General features: G+C 43.3%; 1 protein-coding gene across 2 annotated transcripts in view; it reads left to right on the top strand.

Annotated features, from left to right (window-relative positions):
* The window catches only part of C2H2orf42 (chromosome 2 C2orf42 homolog), a 36,373-nt gene extending 18,568 nt beyond the window's left edge, over positions 1-17,805 (top strand). For both annotated transcript variants that reach the window (XM_066593029.1, XM_066593030.1), the window contains exons 4-9: positions 139-231; positions 1,964-2,068; positions 4,448-4,555; positions 5,409-5,509; positions 6,542-6,701; positions 16,852-17,805. In XM_066593029.1, the coding sequence (XP_066449126.1) occupies positions 139-231; positions 1,964-2,068; positions 4,448-4,555; positions 5,409-5,509; positions 6,542-6,701; positions 16,852-17,042 (758 nt within the window). In that variant the 3' untranslated portion in view covers positions 17,043-17,805. The remainder of the gene's footprint in view (positions 1-138; positions 232-1,963; positions 2,069-4,447; positions 4,556-5,408; positions 5,510-6,541; positions 6,702-16,851) is intronic.
* The last annotated feature ends 912 nt before the right edge of the window (positions 17,806-18,717 follow it).

Below are 18,717 nucleotides of genomic sequence, written 5' to 3'. Positions count from 1 at the left end.
GGAAAAGATCGGGGAGGTGAAGATCTAGTAAGGAGTCTGCCTAGGGAGGGATAGGTAAGTATAGAATTTTTTTGTTTGACAGAACCCCTTAGGGCAATGAAGTTTTAGCACTTGTATGACTCTTTCTTTCTGTGTCAGGCGCCAACTCCTTAGTCCAGGATGCTGTAATTCCCACTGTGAAGAAAACAACCCCGAAAAAGCCAGTGATCAACTCTGCTACAAAGAGACCAGGTACATTCTGTATTCTAATTGTATCAAACTTGGAAATGAAGTTAAAAAAACTATATATTTTTTTTCAAAGACTTTAACAAAATTTTGATGTGGCTAAAACCGTGGAACAATCCAGACTTGTCTTGTGTTCGGGGCATCCACTTGTGCCCTGCCACTCTGACGTACTGTCTATGCTGATGGCCCTTTATATGGCAGGGATTGGCTGCTGTGATGACATGGCAACCTGTGGACCTCCATCGCTGACTACAAATAATAAGCAGGGAGGATAGTGGAAGAACGGTTAGCGAAACACTACAAAGCAGCTTTGACTGTCTTATAGCTTAGTCTAAGAAACCCCTTGAAAAGGGGTTATCTGAGTAAGGGGGTTTCACACGAGCGGATCTGAATTGCGGATTCCGCAAGCAGAAGAAAAATCTCAGCATGCTTTATTTTACTGTGGATTCCATGCGTATGAGCTCCATTGATCTCTATGGATGTGTTTGAATAACATTGTGTATGGACGCGGATTCATACACATGCTGCTGGGAGACCAGTTACCAAATGGCATAAAGAAAGCAGGAACTTGTGGGCAGACAATGCAGGACAGAGTCTGGGGAGAGCAGCACACCCATACACATGGTCTGCAACCTTCGCTTATTCTGCTGGGCTCTTCCTCCACAAGAATAAGTGGGTTTTTTTTTTCTTTAAATGGTTTATACTACTTCCAAAATAAGTAGTATAAACCAGTCAAGCCTAGAGAGCAGTATCCCATTCTGAAGGCTCTCAGAACCGCTCTCGCCACGACAGCACAAGAGAATGGGTTGGGCAACTTTCTGATGTCATTTTCTGCTTGCGATTTTTCTTCCGTGCGGACAATACGTGGGAAACCTCTCACATACAAGACCATACGTGATTTGTTTCCGTGATCATTCGCGGGTCATCCGCTGCGGATATCTGTATGCGGAATCTGACCCGCTTGTGTGAGCCCAACTTTCAAAGTTTTGTCTAAAAGCAGCTCCCTCATAGCCACAACATAACAAATGGCTCGTACTCTCCTCTCTCCCAGCAGGTCCCTCGCTGGCAGCTCCAGGGTTTCCTGGTGACTTATTGTTGACGGGCTACAATTAGCCTGTGATGTCCCGTAAACCAGCCGCTGTAGCCAGTGAGAGAGCTCAGCGTACTAGTAGTAATAGCATTAACCCTTTGCAATCCAATTTTGAATTCGGGGTTTCCTAGGGGGTTTTCTCTTTCCGTCATTATACAATGGCGCCATCTGCTGGCTAGAGCCAGTACTGCGGTATGGGACTTGCTGGAGAGGTCTCTGACAACAGAGCGGCCAGTAATATACAGTGAGAATAGCCTGCCGGACGTCTTCTGACATTGGAGCTGCACAGGCTTCAATCAGAATGTCTTCAGACGTCAGACAGTGGATTGGAAAGGGTTAATCTTCAGTCTAACACCGCCTAGGAGAGGTTTTTTTTAAAACTGATGATCATCGTCTTTACTATGTCACTGTACAAATAACTGGGAAATACGACTGGCTGATTTGAAAGCTGGTTTGTTTGCTTTTGGACTCTATTGTTTTGCATGGTCTGGTATTGATGGTATTTCCTTTGGTAAGGTTTTCTTAGACTAAAACAATTGATAGCCTGTCCTAAGGTACTTTCCAGCTCAGTGTTGTTTGTTCCAATCTTAATATTAGTCGTCTTCTCTCATCCCATGATTATAATGGTTGTTCACGTCCTTTTCTCAGTGCCAAGTCAGCTGATGAATGAGAGTCAGGTATCCTTGACCTTTGTGGACTGGTTGGCCAGTGTGACTGAGAGGATCCATCAGACCATGCATTTTCAGTTTGATGGTAAGTAGCTGTATACATGTGAGTGGAAATGTACCACCCGTATATAATTAACATACATGGTCACTTTTGAACACTGTTTTACGGATTATATTGGGGGCATCACCATAACGGTCCCACAGGTTGGATTTGTACCTGGGCACTGGTGTCTGAGGGGGCCCAACATAGCCTCTGTCACCTAAGAAGATTCAATTACTATCCTGTTTCCCCGAAATATAAATGTTTGCCCTAAAAAGGGACTTATTTTAGGGGAATGTTGTATTTTACTTACCCAGCAGGCCTGGTCCTTCCCGCTGCTTTCCAGAGCCCCGACGCAGTTCCCACAGTCTTCAGCCACCCACACAGGATCCCTTCCTGGTTACTGGATTCTTAAATCCTGCCTCCACGAAGTGATGGCTGTGATTGATTCCTTCTAGCGCTGCATTGATTGGCTGAGCCATGGTGCACGAAGAACCAATCAAAGCCGTCGTAGAGGCGGAATTTATGAATTGGCTGAGCCGCAGAAGTGATCCTGTGTGGGCAGGCGAGGACTCCGGTAACCGCGTCGGGGCTCTGGAAAGCAGCGGGAAGGACCTAGATCGAGCCTGTTGGGTTAGTGACTCGGCTGACCCGGAAAAGCGCTGTAAAAATGCAGCAATTGTTTTTTATGGCCCTTTTCGCACACCAATGCATTTCTGTTGACTTTTTTTTTAACTGTAACTAGGGCTTATTTTGGGGGAAACACGGCAGAACTGTCACAAATTTTAGGGCCCAGAAGCTTTAAGCCACGTCTCTTGTTTATATACAGATATAAACTCCATAAAAAGATGGCTAACTTTGGAAATAAATTTCATTACATGGTGCCACTTTACAGAGTTTTATTATAGTCCAGAGCTGCACTTGAAAATCTTCCAGCCTTCTTTACTTGCTCAATGTTTGCACAGAGCTTGTCGGTGACTTTCATTATGTGTAGTCTTTATACCAGATACTGTACAGTACTCTGAAAAAGCAAACTGCATTGTAGAAGCTCAACTGTCACATGTTTCCAGTGGAAGCCAGCAGAATTGTGTATGCGGCTCTAATGAAATGGGTTGCACAAGAAGAGAAAAACATGTCTGTTTTCTTCCAAAAACAGTGCCATGCGGGTCCACAGGTTGAGTGTGGTACTGCAACTTGGAACAATTCATTTCAGTGGAGCTATAATGCCAGACAACCCATGGATGGGTGGGGCGCTGTTTCTCGAAGAAAGCAGCCATGTTTTTTTATCCCTGTACATTCCCTTTTAAACGTTTTTCCAAAAATCATAAAAAAGTGTCTGGGGATGGAACAAAATAATTAAGCACTACTCACCCCTCATGTTATCCTCTTCCACCCCACCTAGTGCAACACAGCATAAAGTTGTTTCAGAGGTTACATTGCATTCACTATTCATGTGACTACTGCAGTGAATTACTGGCACTTCACTGCCTAGGCCAGTGATTGACTGTAGCAGCTATGTGAATGGTGGATGGCACATGACCTCTACTACAACTTCCTGGATCAGGATGGCGAGGATCAGAGTGGCTGAGCTGGGCAGGGAAGACATGTGACCAGTGAGTAATGCTAAGTTTGTTATTTTGTGCCATCCTCAGCCCATTTCAACTTTTTTTTCTGACTGTTGGAAACCCCTTTTAAGGATCTGTTCAGGATATAAAATGCAATTATATCTAGAGTCACTCCACTTATGTATATAGTTTTATATAAAAAAAAACCTGTGAAATGGTGTACGGCTCTGTTCACATATACAATACGAGCCTCTGACGTGGGTCCCATCAGGTTTCCATCACGTTCAACAGAATTGAGGACGCTAGTGCTAACCGAGCCAGAGACTGCTAAGTGCACGGGTGGGGGGGGCGGCGTGATTTCCGCCTGAGAAACACGGCGTGATGTCGCACTCAGCAACGTACGTTTTACACGCGGGGCAACTCTCAAGGTAAAAACTTCATGTATCGCTTCTGTGGAATTCCGATCCTCTCGTGCGAGTTTTATGCGCATTAGAGGGTCGGAAGTGTTTCCCCTTGCTTTCAATGGGAAGCCTTGCATGCATATCGCACAGCATGTGAGAGCTGAGCCGTGCGATGTATTTAAAGCCCCATTGAAAACAATGTGTGATACGTTCCGAGGAACACGAAAAAGTAGGACATGCAGCTATTTTCTTTTTTCCTTGCAGCGTTGCTGTGAGGGAAACCATCGCTCATGTGTAGGACTCCGTTCAAAAGAATTGAGTTCATATCCACGCCAGTTTTGTGCGTCTTGCAACACACAAAACTCACGGAGATTCTCGCCTGTGTGAAACCAGATATGTTTTGTGAAGGGGATTTCTGTTTGTACACTCTCTAACATCTTCGCTTTTTATTTTCCTAGGTAAACCGGAGCCATTGGTATTTCACATTCCCCAGTCTTTTTTTGATGCTCTGTCACAGAGGCTGTCCATGGGTAATGCAAGGATGCGCCTTCCCAACTGTACCACAGGTACCACAACAACCTGGGCAGCCATCACACAGCAGCGGCAGCATGTAGCCATATGTGCATAGGGTTATATCATTCAGCTTAATATTACAGATTCATGCTGACTTCACTCACAATGCAAAAAATTTCCTGGACTAGAATATAAGGGATAGCACTCAGGTGTGCTGGAATCACATTATAGCTTACAAGTGTGGTTGTAATTGGTTCAGTGTGTTTGTAATGGAGGTGTATGTGACAGGAGGAAGAAAGATCACAGCCTGTTACTGTCATCTGCCCCCTTGACTACCCTCCAACAACTCCCTTGGGTGACACGCAGGAACTTTTCTTCACTTTATCGCCGCACTCCTGCCAAATTATATGTGCTGATTTTCAATGTAGGGGGTCTTATACGTTTTCTACTAAAGTTTAGAAGATGTGTCTAATTACTTTTTATGCTTATTTAGTGACCTAGTGTAGCTATATGCATATTGAAATAGGCATACATGGCGGATATAAACTCTACACTTAACTATGATCTACTGTACATCTCAGGCTCTTCTTGGGGTAGACTTTTAGCCTCAACATGAATTTGATATGAAGGTACTATGAGTGCAAAGTGCTGGCTGGCATTTCCATAATGTACCAGATGTCTATGTTCAAAAAATATATGGGTATGGGGGTATAAAATGATTTTTTAAAAATAATATAATTTCATGCTTTATTTGTGTACGTCAAAAGTGTGAAGATTGCCTTATATACCCTGGCGGTGAAAGGGTTAATAAAGAGTAAATTTGCAGCATTTGCTATTGTAAGAATGATTTGGGCTGGTGCAGAATTGTTGTCTTAACACGGTTTCAATTGAATGTCTGTATTTCAGCCTTTGTAAGAAAGGATGCTCTTCCTTTGGGGACTTTCTCTAAGTATACCTGGCACATCACTAATATTTTACATGTTAAACAGATCTTCGACACACCAGAGGTAAGAAATAACCACTCTTTACAGCTACCTGTTGACCCGCATACACACTGCCCCCAATAGGGCACTTGGCGAAAAGTCGCTTAGTTGTTCCTTTTTGAGTTGCTGAAACAGACCTGCTGTGTGGCTTCTTGCTGGATTCCAGCTCTGACCTCGGCCGGCCACCCTGTGTACCTCCTTTTGGTGTACTGCAGATGACCGCAGACACTGGCCGTTGGTCATGCAAAGTACAGATTTTTAATCCTAGAATGGTACAGTTGGAAAGGACCTCCAGGGTCATCGGGTCCAACCCCCTGCTCAAGAAAAAAACAAATATTTGTTTTTTCCGTGCTGCTGCTAGACAGGCTGCGGGTACCCGCGTCATCTGCAATGTCAATTGCTGATGGACTGCGGGCCGGACGGCTTCCATTGACTGAAAAATAGAGCATGCTGCGATTATTTTTTAGAATTTTTTTATTTTCTCCGCAATTCGTTTCCACGAGTATAAAGGCAAAAGCGAAAGTACATAGCATGCTTTGAAAGGGATTTGCTGCGGACGCTCACCATGGATTCCGCAGCCAAAATCCGCTCGTTTGAAGCCTAACAGCATGCAGCCTCACAGACACACTGATTGTAACTGTAGCTGCATCCCCCACCCTCCTTGGCCACTATTTGCTGTGTTACTACAGATAAGCTTTTTAGTGACCGAAGACATTTCTGGACATTTAGGAAAAGGGTTTCCTTATTATGCTGTAGAAGCTGCCAATTACCGTTTTATATAGCATTTCACACTACAGTCTGCAACTATAGGGCTTTATTAAGTCCTCTTTTTTATTAACTTTTTAATATTAAGTAATTTCGGAATTCTCTTGGTGTCTTCACAGGTTAGACTCGATTTACATTTTTAGTGAACACTTGGTAAATCTGCTGACCTCCGACAACATGCTCATCAACTTTCATTACCAAGACCTATGCCAAAAGGGTGTACATCGCCATACATTTGCAGTAACAGTAACGCAGAGTATGAATGACTGGTGTGTTTTATCACCTTCCCAGATGCCACTAGAAATTACCCGAAGTTTTGTCCAGAACAGAGATGGAACCTTCGATCTATTTAAATGCCCAAAAGTGGAAGTGGAGAACATTGCAGAAACTTACGGCAGACTGGAGAAGCAGCCGATCCGGCCTCTTGAACTGAAAACCTTCCTGAAAGTTGGTACGTTGTGGGAATTCTTGCTTAATGAATAAAGATGTGAGGTTTCTGGTGTGCTGACATTTTAAGAAAATAAGTGGAAAACTGGAAATCTATGTTGATGGTTATTAGAGATGGAAATGAAACCTGTAAGGACACAAATGTTCTCTGACATTTTCTTGCCAGTTATTAACACCTTCTGGCAAAGCGATGTAACTAAGTAACTTCAGCGTACAATACAAGTCGCCAGCTCAGCAGTTGTGCCCTTGCCATCCAAAGCGGGTTTAAAATGTAACATATTGCTCATTCTCTGTTTAATAAACAGCTGGGAGCGAAGCTAATGCCAATCCCTACCTTTTCGCTATTTAGATCTTGTATCCAAGCTATTAAGTCTCCTCTCAGCCTTTTTTTTTGCAAGCTAAACATTCCTCGATTCTTTAACCGTTCCTGTCTACATCTTCCTGAGAGTAGCACAGGGTAATGACAATATGCCACATCTGCTGTGTGGGTCTGTGCAGTACTTTTATAGAAACTTGCATTTTAGCAGTGGACAGCACATGTATAGAGGACTACTTTAAGGCCACTCTCACAGGCGCTAGTAAAAACGCTGTGTTTCCAAATGCAGCGTCATTACAAGGGCCGGGCTGCTTTGTACAGTGTTCAGTGTGAGCATTTGCCTGCGTTGATACTGCACTTTTAGCAAGCTTATGATTCACCACTTTCGCTCCCGGTGGCATAGAGCACTGCGTTCAAAAACGCTTTCTACTACATTTTTTTTGACCGTGTTGAAAATGCTCCCCCGTTGATTGCAATGGGCGACGCATCATTTTTAAAAAATGCTTAAACACCGGAAAATAGAACAGGCAGCACTCGAAAAACGTGGCATTAGAACGCTAGTCTTAGGAGCCCCCTTGAAATCAATTGATGCATTTAACAGCGTTTGAGACACCATGCTAAATGCTGTAAAAAGCGGGCTGTGTGAGAGCGACCCAAGGGCTCCCGGATATTCATGAGCTGCAGGCTGGCCATACCCACCCTGCGCTCAAGTCATTGATTGGCTTATGTCTGTGCATAGACAGAGAGCTGCCAGTCATTGGCTGGAGGGCAGGGTGGGTGTGGCCAGCCAGCAGCTCATGAATATTCAGAACTAGTTCTGTGTCTGTCGGATAATAAAATACAAAGTCAGACTACTGCAAAGATACATACAGCAGACATATCATTGAATCAGGGTGACGGGCACTAATGTATGGTGCTCTAAGTGAGGGCTGCAAAAATATAGTGACAGATTCCCTTTAAGTGTTTTTTGTCTTTTTAAATCGCCTTTTTTTCCCATTAAAAATCCCAATGTAAAGCAAGGATATAATAAAAAATCTAAGCAAAAATTAAAAGGTATTTGGTATTTCTGCATTTGTAACCACAACATAATAAAGTTAGGCGCAATGTCCGTAGGCGGATCTGATTTGCGGAAGATCCAGAAATAATGCCACCCATAGGGATACCTAGGCGTCCGCAAGTGAAATAAAGCATGCGGATTTGATTTGCGGACCTTTTAGTTGAAGTCAATGGAAGCTGTCTGATCCGCAGAAAAGCAGGAGATTAAAAAAAAAACTCCACTGCGCATGTGCAGCGGCACGCACCCCTCCACAGTGAAGAGGAGAAAAGACCTGCAGAAGACCTGGACAGGTAAGTAGAATCCTGCAGGGTCCGATTCCGCTGTGGGCTCCCGCATGCGGAATCCGATCCGCCCATGGACATGAGGCCTTAGAGCACATGTGTCAAACACAAGGCCCGCGGGCCGAATCCGGCCCGCTGCCTTGCGTTATGTGGCCCGCGGCATGCTGACGGCCGCTCACCACTGTAGTGATTACCAGCTGGGGTGCCGCAGCTCCCCGCTGGTAATCACACTGACAGCGCTGATCCCTTCTCCCCTTAGTCCCCTGCTCTTCAGTTCCGCAGGAGAGGACTCAGGGAGGAAGCGTGCCGTGCTGCTCACTGATGTCAGTGCACACCCGGACGCATATGAACTTTTTCCACAAGACTTCTGCACTTGTCAGCAATTCCAGCAATCTGATTGGGGAATCAGCCAACCCAGAGAACCAAACAACCAATCAGGTTGCTGGAATTGCTCAATAGTGCAGAAGTCTTGTGGGAAAAGTTCATATGCCACCCGGGCTCAGCACAATCCGAGGAGGAACGGTGCTGACAGCAAGGAGGAGGTAAGCATATGGCTGGGGAAGGGGGAAGTTAATATTGCTGCTGGGGGGTGAGGGTTAATATTGTTGTTGCTGGGAGAAGGTTAATAATGCTGATTGCTGCCGGGGCTGAGGGAGTTAATATTAAATTGTTGCTGGCAGGGGGTTAATATTGCTGCGGGGGTCGGGTGGGGTGGTAATATTGCTGGTGGGGGTTAATATTGCTGCTGGGAGGGGGTAATATTGCTGCTGGGAGGGGGTAATATTACTGTAGGGGTCGCTATTACTACTGGGGCCACTGTGGGGATCGCTATTACTAACTGGTCTACTGTGGGGGTCAATATTTTTACTAGAGCAACTATGAGAGTCACTATTATTACTGCGACCACTATAGGGGTCACTATTTTTACTGAGGCCACTATCAGAGTCACTATTACTACTGCGACCACTATGGGGGTCACTATTAGGGCTCGTTCACACGGGCGTAATTGCATTTCGGTCGCACAAATACGCTACGTATTTGCGCAATCGAAAATCGCTTATGCCTGCGTATTTGGGCACGCAGAAAAGAACGCAGATTGGCCCCTGAGATGGTGCGCAAATATGCATTGAATACATAGGCTTCCTGCGCATTCACCACGTATTTGCGCGGCCCATTCACTTCAATGGCCTATCGGGGTGCGTAGTTTGAAACAATATAGGTCATGCTGTGTGAGAATATACATCATGTGAATGAAATCATTGACATCAATGGCTTCTGTTCTCTGCATATTATGTACGCAAATACGCTGGTGTGAACGAGCCCTTACTGTACTGTCTTACAATCGGCCCTTTGAAGTTCACCAAAAACCTGATGTGGCCCCCGGTGAAAATGAGTTTGACACCCCTGCCTTAGAGTAACTAAACTTTTAGTCTGCAGCGCTTGTTCTCAGTCTGCTGTTTTGGGCTATATAAGCATTATATGGGGCTGCCTTCAGCTGCTTGGAGGAGCCGAAAACAGCGGACCGAGCACAAGTCCTGCAGACTGACAGTGCAGGTATTCTTTAAAATGTTATTTCTTCCCACTGTAAAAAAGATCACAAAAAGGAGTGGCAGCTTTTTCCAGCTAAAGCGGTGGTGATAAAACAGGATAGGTGATAAAACTCTTAACTTGAGGAGATTTTACTGCTGAGAGCTCCATCGCTCTTGACAGCGGCTGCCCATGCCCCCTCTCCTCCGCACCGTGCCACCTCAGTGAGGAGGAGCTTGAATAGGGTGGTTGCCAAACCCTGCGCTGTGCCGCTCCATTCAACGGGACTGCCAAAGACTGACAGCAGTCCATTGAAATGAATGGAATAGCACCAAGCATGCTTTGCAACCGCCCTATCAAGCTGCTCCTCACTACAGATGGCACGGTGCAGAGGAGAGGGGGACGCTGGACCCCTATATTACACTCGTTTATAATCTGCTGGATAATTAGCATGTGAAAAGCTGATAAAACACGGTTCGGAGACAACTGCTTTACTACCCTACCCTATAAAAAGAATTAATAATAAGCCAATCTATGAGTCGTGTAAAACAAAAATATTACTCGGACCACAAAAACCAGCTACATTGAAGAGATAGAGTTATGGCTTTCTGAATTTGCCACTGTAAAAAAAAAATAATGAAAAAATGCTTTTATGGTGCAAATAGTACAAAAATAATACAACCAATATATTAAAAATATCTGGCAGTGATGTAAATAAAACAAAACAAGCTGTAGAATAAAATAGAATTCATACCTTACTGTAAAAAAAGTGCAGAAATATAACCATGAAAAGTTGTCGGAATAGTTTTTCTTCCTCCCCCTTTCCAATAGCAATGAATAACAGCTAATGAGTTTTAGGTACCCATTGATAACTTGTACCGAAAGCTTGCATGCTTTGTGGGATATCTATATCGCCGTCACAGAAGCAGATTAACGTCTAAATTATTAGTAATAAAGCCCTTTCACAGTTTAGACAAATCTAAAATGATAATTCTTTATTAATTATATTTAAAAATTACTTGAACGAACACGGGGCACAACACAGAAGCCACTGGGTTGATGGAGATATGAGAGTCTATTCAAGGACCTAGGTGCCACATCCTAATACTGCTTCCCTCTGTATACAATCATAGCAGAGAGGAAGAGCATGTTATGGGAAGTTGGCAACGTACAGTGGCTTTAATCAACGAACAATTAAAAAGAACTCGGACCAAATTCTATACTAGTGTCCCTCTCTTGTGCTCTTGGTTCACTATCAGAACAACTCAGCTACCATCACTAGATAGACTCAGCAATGAAGCATAGTATAGTTTTAAACAGAGGGAAAATAAGTTTCTAGAGAGCTGTGTTGTAATAAAGGTTGATTGAAATGTATCATGCAGTAGTGCGGATCTTCATATCATTATTCAGAAACCTATATGCCTCTCTAGAAACCCTCTTATGCTTGAATTCATGCGAGCAAAAGAGAAAGGATATAAGGACAAGTTGTGGGCCCAGTATAAATGTCAGTGAGCACACTTCTTCTCCTTCCAGGGCCTGTTTAGTAGTCCTGGATTCTTAATTCATTCAGATTACTAATATCGGCATTGATGCACTCATAGTTAGCTCTCTCAGTACTGTATAATCTCTTTCCATTTATTCTCAACGCGTTTCTCCGCTAATAATGGCGGGTCATCAGGAGATCAATGAGTTTAGTACTAAAGGATCAATTTTATATGTTTATTAGTACACAAAGCACGAATCATTGGTGCTTGTTCATAATGTATTTCCGAGTTTACTCCGAACCAATATCAAGCATATACTGCCAAGTAACGGTAATATCTCGTGTTTATATAGAGGGAGACTCTTTGAGGTATTAGAATGAAAGTGGCATTAGAGATGTGGGCTAATAGTGGGTCTTGAAGGACCTTTTTGCCAAAGGATGCCCCCTGACCAGACCGAGACTGTTGTCCAAGATAGTCTATATAACAGCTAGGTCTGATTCAGTATCTCAGCATGCACAGTAGCAACTCTTTGACTGTGCCTGAGAACGGGCAATATAGAGCAGATAATGTCTGTAGCGGCAGTTGTATTAGAGGAGACCTCTTTAGAGAATAAGCCCTCTTTAGAGAATAAGCCCTCTTATGCCAACATGGATAAAGCGTGCACAGTAGCAATTCTTTAACTGTGCCTGTGAACGGGCAAAATAGAGCAAATACTGCCTATAGCGGCAGTTATATTAGAGGAAGCCTCTTTTTAAATTAGAGAATAAGCCCTCTTATGCCAACAAATAGATAAAAGTGACCCCTGTCAAGTAGTGCAAGGCTCAGGTTTTCCAATAAAGATGGTATAGGCAAAACCTGAGTCTGATCTAGTAGCTAGATATATGCACAGTGGGGTCACTGTAGCAGAGTCTCCATGTCCCTAAATAGGTCTCTATCTGAGATATAGTGGTATAGAGTATAGCATGAATAGAGCAGCGCCTCTGGCCTTGGTGGTAGGTCAGGGCTATCTGAGCTATAGAGAAGTGTCTGCCCTTATAAAGCACACTTAGCTCCTCCCAGGGTGTGTGTGTCTGTTTCAATCCACCAATCAGCTGGTCTCAGGGTGGGTGGAGATCATCTTGACTTTGTTGTCTGTCTTGTTATAGTGATATAGTAGCTTTGGGGGAGTGACTGTCAATATCTGAAATCATAAGCGCCTGTATGTTTTATCAGAGTTGTTTACTCTGATTGCCGATTACCCGTATAGTTAGCCGATCACTCCAGGTTGTTATAAAGGAGAGAGACCGGACTGTACACTGCAGAGCCTCCCCCTCTATGTTCAACACCACTGATTGGTTAAAGAGGGGGGCCCTGGCTGCATTGCTTTGTATTGTGGAGCCTCCAACATTAGGTTTTATGCCGCTGATATGTTTAGTGGGGGGGCGCTGGCTGCCGCACTACGTGGTGACGTCATGACGCCGCAACGTCAGGGTCTCTCATGCTAGAATGTAGTTGTAAAAGCGATGAGGGCCGGCGCTGTCTGCGTCGCCGCGTCATGACGTAATGACGCGGATGACGCTATGACAGTCTCCGCCATATTGCTTACTGGCAATGCTGATATAATCTCAGTATTTTATGTGGAAGGAGGCTATGCACCAGTTATACATGTATGGAATCGGCATGGCGGCGCTATGATTACTATTAGTACAATAGTACACAGTGTCTTTTGATCACGTGGTATAACTAATATACCCGTTATTCACTATGACAGTGTGTCTTCAACATAGGTAGTGTACATTGTTGTATTATAAAATCTAATAGAGTGGATTTATTAGACAGCTCCCCTAGCTGACCTAGTATAATAGTATATAGGGTGTAAATCAACCTCGAGACAGGACTTGGTAAGTATAAGAAGGATATAGTTGCCCTTAAATTTTTGGAACAGTAGCATTATTATTCAGAATGCCACAATGCTATGGTATTGTAATGCCATGATAACCAGTCCATAGTGTCAAACAGACGTATTGTAAATACGCTGTACTAAAGATGACGAGGAGATGGATTAACTTTTTAGGTGGTTAGTTACTATATATCAGTGTATTAACTACTAGGTCTATGTTTAGTGATTATAAGTATGATCTCTGATTGACCAGACATCTGGAGTAGTTGTGTACTTCTCTGTGACTCATATAAAGCAATTGAAAATTAATTGCTCATTTAACCCTTTTGGGTATACAGTATCCATTCTGAAGATCCATCTTGCTTCTTTCTGGAGGAGGAATTTGTCGATATCTCCCCCCCTTACATCTGTCCTGATGAGTTCAATTCCTTGAAATTTTACACATTCGGAATTTCCCTCATGTTCTTCCCAGATGTGGTTCGAGATGGGGGTCTTTTCTTTTCTTCTTATATTCCCGATATGTCCTTGAATTCTTCTTCGAAATTCCTGTCTTGTCTTTCCAATATACTGTTTTCTACATTTGCACGTTACGAGATAGATCATATTTCGAGTAGTACAGTTAAAGAAATTACGGGTCTTATAGATTCTTCCAGTGGCCGTTGAGGAGAAAGTATTGCTTCTCTCTACATAGCTGCATGAAACGCATCTCGAGCACGGAAATGTTCCGTTTGGGACATTTCTGGTTAACCAATTGTCATTGTGTTTTGGTTGATCAAAGTGGCTATAAATAAGGTGATCCTTAATATTTCTGCCCCTGCGGTATGTTATCCTGGGATTTTCTGGGATTATGTCTTTGATGTCCTTATCATGCACCAGTATTTCCCAGTATCTATCTAGTACTTCCTTGACTTGTTGATGTCCTGTGTCAAAGGTACCAAGCACTCTCACAGTGGGGATTTCTTTCCTCTCACGTGGGTTTAGTAGTTCATCTCTGTTTTTTTCAAGAGCATGTTTGTATGAATCTATTAAGAGTGCTGGGGGATATCTTCTTTGTGTGAATCTCTCATGCAGTTTTTTACTCTCATCTTCAAAAGTCACTGTCTCCGAGCAGTTTCTCCTTACCCGGAGAAATTGTCCTTTTGGTATTCCCTTTTTAAGGGAATGGGGATGGAAACTGTCCCATCTCAGGAGATTATTTGTAGCAGTGGGTTTACGGTAAAGACTTGAAGAAAGTGACCCGTCTTGTTTAATCTCGATAGTTACATCTAGGAATTCGATTTTATTCTTGCTAATTGATGATGTAAAGTGTAGATTGAGATCATTACTGTTTAAGGAGTCAACAAAGTTCTTAAATTCCATCTCTTCGCCAGACCAGAGGATAAGGATGTCGTCAATATATCTCGTCCAAAAGAGAACATTTTTGGACCAATGGTTATTATTCTCGACGAAGACAATCTTTTCCTCCCACCAGCCCAGGTACAGGTTGGCATACGATGGGGCACAAGGCGTCCCCATCGCGGTGCCCCTGAGCTGGTGGAAGTACTTCGAATCAAAGATGAAAAAGTTGTGGGTTAGTATAAAGTTGAGTAAAGAGAGAACAAAATCGGTATGCGAGGACATATATACTCCCCTTTGCGAAAGGAAGTGCTGTATAGCCTTCAGGCCACCCTGGTGCGGAATCGAACTATACAGCGCTTCCACATCCAGGGTGGCAATCAAGGTGCCAGGATCGACATGAAGATGTTGTAATTGTCTAAGGAGGTCCATCGTGTCTCTTGCATACGATGGAAGGGAAGACACAAATGGCCTCAGGATCCTGTCTACATATTGGCTTGGATTCTGTGTCAAATTATTGACACCAGATATGATTGGTCTTCCTTTTAAGGGTTCCAGCCCTTTATGCACCTTGGGAAGGGAGTAAAAGCTTGATATCCGTGGGGTGTCATTGAGCATATACCGATATTCTGACTCGTTAATCAGTTGGCTTTCCTTTGCTTCCGATAGTATTCTTTTTAGCTCAATCCAATATGTCTGGGTGGGGTCAGACCTTAATTTAGTATATGTGTCCCTGTCATTCAGCAGTCGGCCACACATTTGAACATATTGTTCAGTGTCCATCACAACGACATTGCCACCCTTATCAGAGGGTTTTATAATTATGCTGTCGTTCTCTTTCAAGGCATTGAGTGCTTCGAATTCCTGTTTGGTCATATTTGGGAATTTTTGGGCCCTAGGTCGCAGAGTTTTTAGGTCTCTGGTGACAAGTCTTTCAAACATGTCCAATTCCGGACAGTGGACCGCTGGAGGTGTAGTCTTGTTTGGCAATCTAAGGTCTGTGAATGGACCAGTGCCTAAGGTCTCATTCTCTAGAGACTCTAGGGTATCTATAGCATGCATGTCGCCTGGTTCGAGACCTAATTCTTGCGCTCTTATTTTGTCTTTTTGAATGAAATATTTTCTCCACCTTAACTTTCTGGTGAAGAGGGAGATGTCCTTCGTCCAGACGAATGAATCGTATTTGGTCGTCGGGACGAAGGACAACCCCCTCTCCAACACAGAGCACTCAATGCTGGTAAGTTTATGTTTGGACACGTTAATTATCTGCATAGTGTTGCTTTGTGGTCGATCAGCAGATGACAGGCCTGTACTGCGTAACTCTGTATTTACCGCTGAGTGTATGTGTCCCTGCTCCCCCGTAAAAAATATCTCGATATTGGCTGATCGAGAAAATTACTAGAGGTTTCTCTTGATCTACCTCTACCTCGGTAGGGGCGACGGCCTCTATTGTGGCGAGGGGGGAGATACGTTCTCCTATTACTTGCAGTTTCGTTGTCTGACGGTTCTATATCTGAAGAACTCGCTTCAGTTTCTGATAATGGAATAGCGTTAGAATAAGCTTTTTGATCCCTGAAGTCCTGAAGGTCCCTTGTAAAGAGGGAATGCTTCCGTTCCTTAACGTGCTGAGTATATTTTTCGATTTGGCTCTGTAATATTTTCTCTTTCTGTGGAAATTCAGGGTCAGCAGAGAACCTTTTTGCCTGTTCTATACTTTCCTCTACTGCTTTCTGGTCTTTAGTGAGATTTTTACTCTCTTCTTCTAATAGGAGTTGAATTAATTTTATAGATGACTCGGTTGACGTTTCTTCCCACTTTTTCATAAACTCTGGTGTTCTCAAGCGGGGAGAGGGCAATATTTGGTTTCGCAGTCCTCTGGGTACTATCTTCTGTTCCACATATCTCTGGAGGCCTTGGACCTCCCACCAACAGCGAGTATACTCTTTATACTCTTTAGTAAGATTTTTAAAGCAAGAATTCAAAGTAAGATGGGGATTGGAAGGGATATATGAGTCCTCAGAGAAGACAGAGCTTGCTTCTGAGAGCCATTCATTAGTGTTCAAATTGGTTGAAAGAAAGCCTGCCATAACAATAAATTCGCCGTCACAGAAGCAGATTAACGTCTAAATTATTAGTAATAAAGCCCTTTCACAGTTTAGACAAATCTAAAATGATAATTCTTTATTAATTATATTTTAAAATTACTTAAACGATATCTATATGGCCCAATCAGGCTGGGTGATGTTTTTTAATATACATTTTCTACTCTTTGCAGGTAACACTTCCCCAGACCAGAAGGAGCCGACCCCATTCACTATCGAGTGGATCCCAGATATTCTGCCTCTGTCTAAGATTGGAGAGCTGCGCATTAAATTTGAGTATGGCCACCATCGAAACGGACCATTGCCAGACTTTAGTGACCCTGCGCCCCACGGCCTGGAGCACACGCTAGAGATCACGCTCTAGACCTCCCACCACCGTTACCTTTGATTTAATTCTGTACAGTAAGAAGCAGCAGGACGGGGGCGCTGTGGCCGCCATCTTGTTATGTTTCTTAGTAATCTGCCAAAAGTGGAGCCCCTGATCCCGTCACACAAATTCAGGACCTTGTACATTTCTCATGCATTAATATGCAAGGTTTTTCTTTCTTTTTTTAACCTTATTTGCTGCTATGGTACACTGTCTGTCGTGTGTATTTAATAGAGTGTCCGTGTCTTCATGAAACAGCCAATACTGAGTCCGAGGAGGAGCGGTTTAAGAGCTGGACTGTTTGGGGATTTTTTTGTTTGTTTGTTTTTTAGATGGGGTTCAGATTGTCGCACCATGAAATTTCAAAGCCGTGTTTTAAGTATCCATTTTTGGGAAATTCGGCATGGTTTTGCGGCTTTCCAACTTTCACTGGTCATTCAATGTGTCCACTGAGAGTTTACAGCTGTCAACACGTACTAATATATCAGACGCATCATTTTCTGATGGAGACTACAAGACGAGGGGATGTTCACCGGATAGAGTGTTTCACCACCGAAACCAGCTTCAGATCTCCCATCTGTCATTTTATCTGCCTGCCTCTTTAACCCCCTTTTTGTTTTACCCCAGCTGTATATAATTAACCCCTTTCTAGGACAATTGTGATCGATCACGCTGATGGAAAGACTGTGACTGTTACCTTAACCAGACAAAGGTATAAAATCCCTGTGAAGAATAAAAGTGAGAATTTTAATCACATAAACGGAAACAAGCGATCATCTCCTTCCTTTTGTATGTGGGCTGTTTCAGGGATCTGCATAAATCCACTTGTTGGGTCACTTGTGTGTTTTTATGCCTTTTTCAGACCCGGTGCAAGTTCTATCCAAGTTCTCTATATGGTATTGCAGTGCAACACCTCTCAGGTGAGTAGGACTGAGCTGCAATATCAGAGACAAGCTATTGTCAGAGTAGTGAGCCAATAAATTTAAGGCCCTTTTACACATAGAGATAACCTTTCAAACGACTGAAAGATTTAAGGCCCATTTACACCAGCAGATGATCGCTAAAAAATTGCTAATCGACGATCGTTTTAGCGATAATCGCAGTGTCTAAATGTGCGCCCATCGCTTTTCAGGCACTGCTAGGTGTTCGTTAAATTCAGTCCAACCTAAAAATCGGCATTCAGTCTTATCAGAAGTTCTCCACGGGGAGTGCTGATAGCATTGTTACCCTGTGGAGAACAAAGGATCTGAGCGCAGATAATAGCCCTCGGGCTATTAACTGTATTCAGTGAAGGCTTTATTTGCACAGTTAATTGCTATTAAGTAGCTGAGTAGCTACTTAATAGTTTATGCAAAATGATCGCTCAAACTGTCGTTTGAGCGATCTTTTAGAGATTATCAGCTGGTGGTAATGGGCCTTTAGTGATCTATTTGCATAAAGTGTTAATGGCCATTAACACTTTATCATCTTCATTTGCATGTAAAAGGACCTTCAGGAACTGTTTGTAGAGCCCAGCGTGCATTTAAATACACTCCCACCTGTGTAAGGAGCTGCATTGTTCTCCAAGCTCGTATAAACATGCCACAGGGAGAACATCCTGCAGTCTATTGAAAGTCTGAGCAAAGTACATTTAAATAGAATGTATTTGCTCAGTCTTTCAGAGGTGTGAACA

This window comes from Eleutherodactylus coqui, chromosome 2 (assembly GCF_035609145.1).
Source record: "Eleutherodactylus coqui strain aEleCoq1 chromosome 2, aEleCoq1.hap1, whole genome shotgun sequence".
NCBI classification, from domain to species: Eukaryota; Metazoa; Chordata; class Amphibia; order Anura; family Eleutherodactylidae; genus Eleutherodactylus; species Eleutherodactylus coqui.
This window is presented reverse-complemented; position numbering and strand designations above follow the sequence as displayed.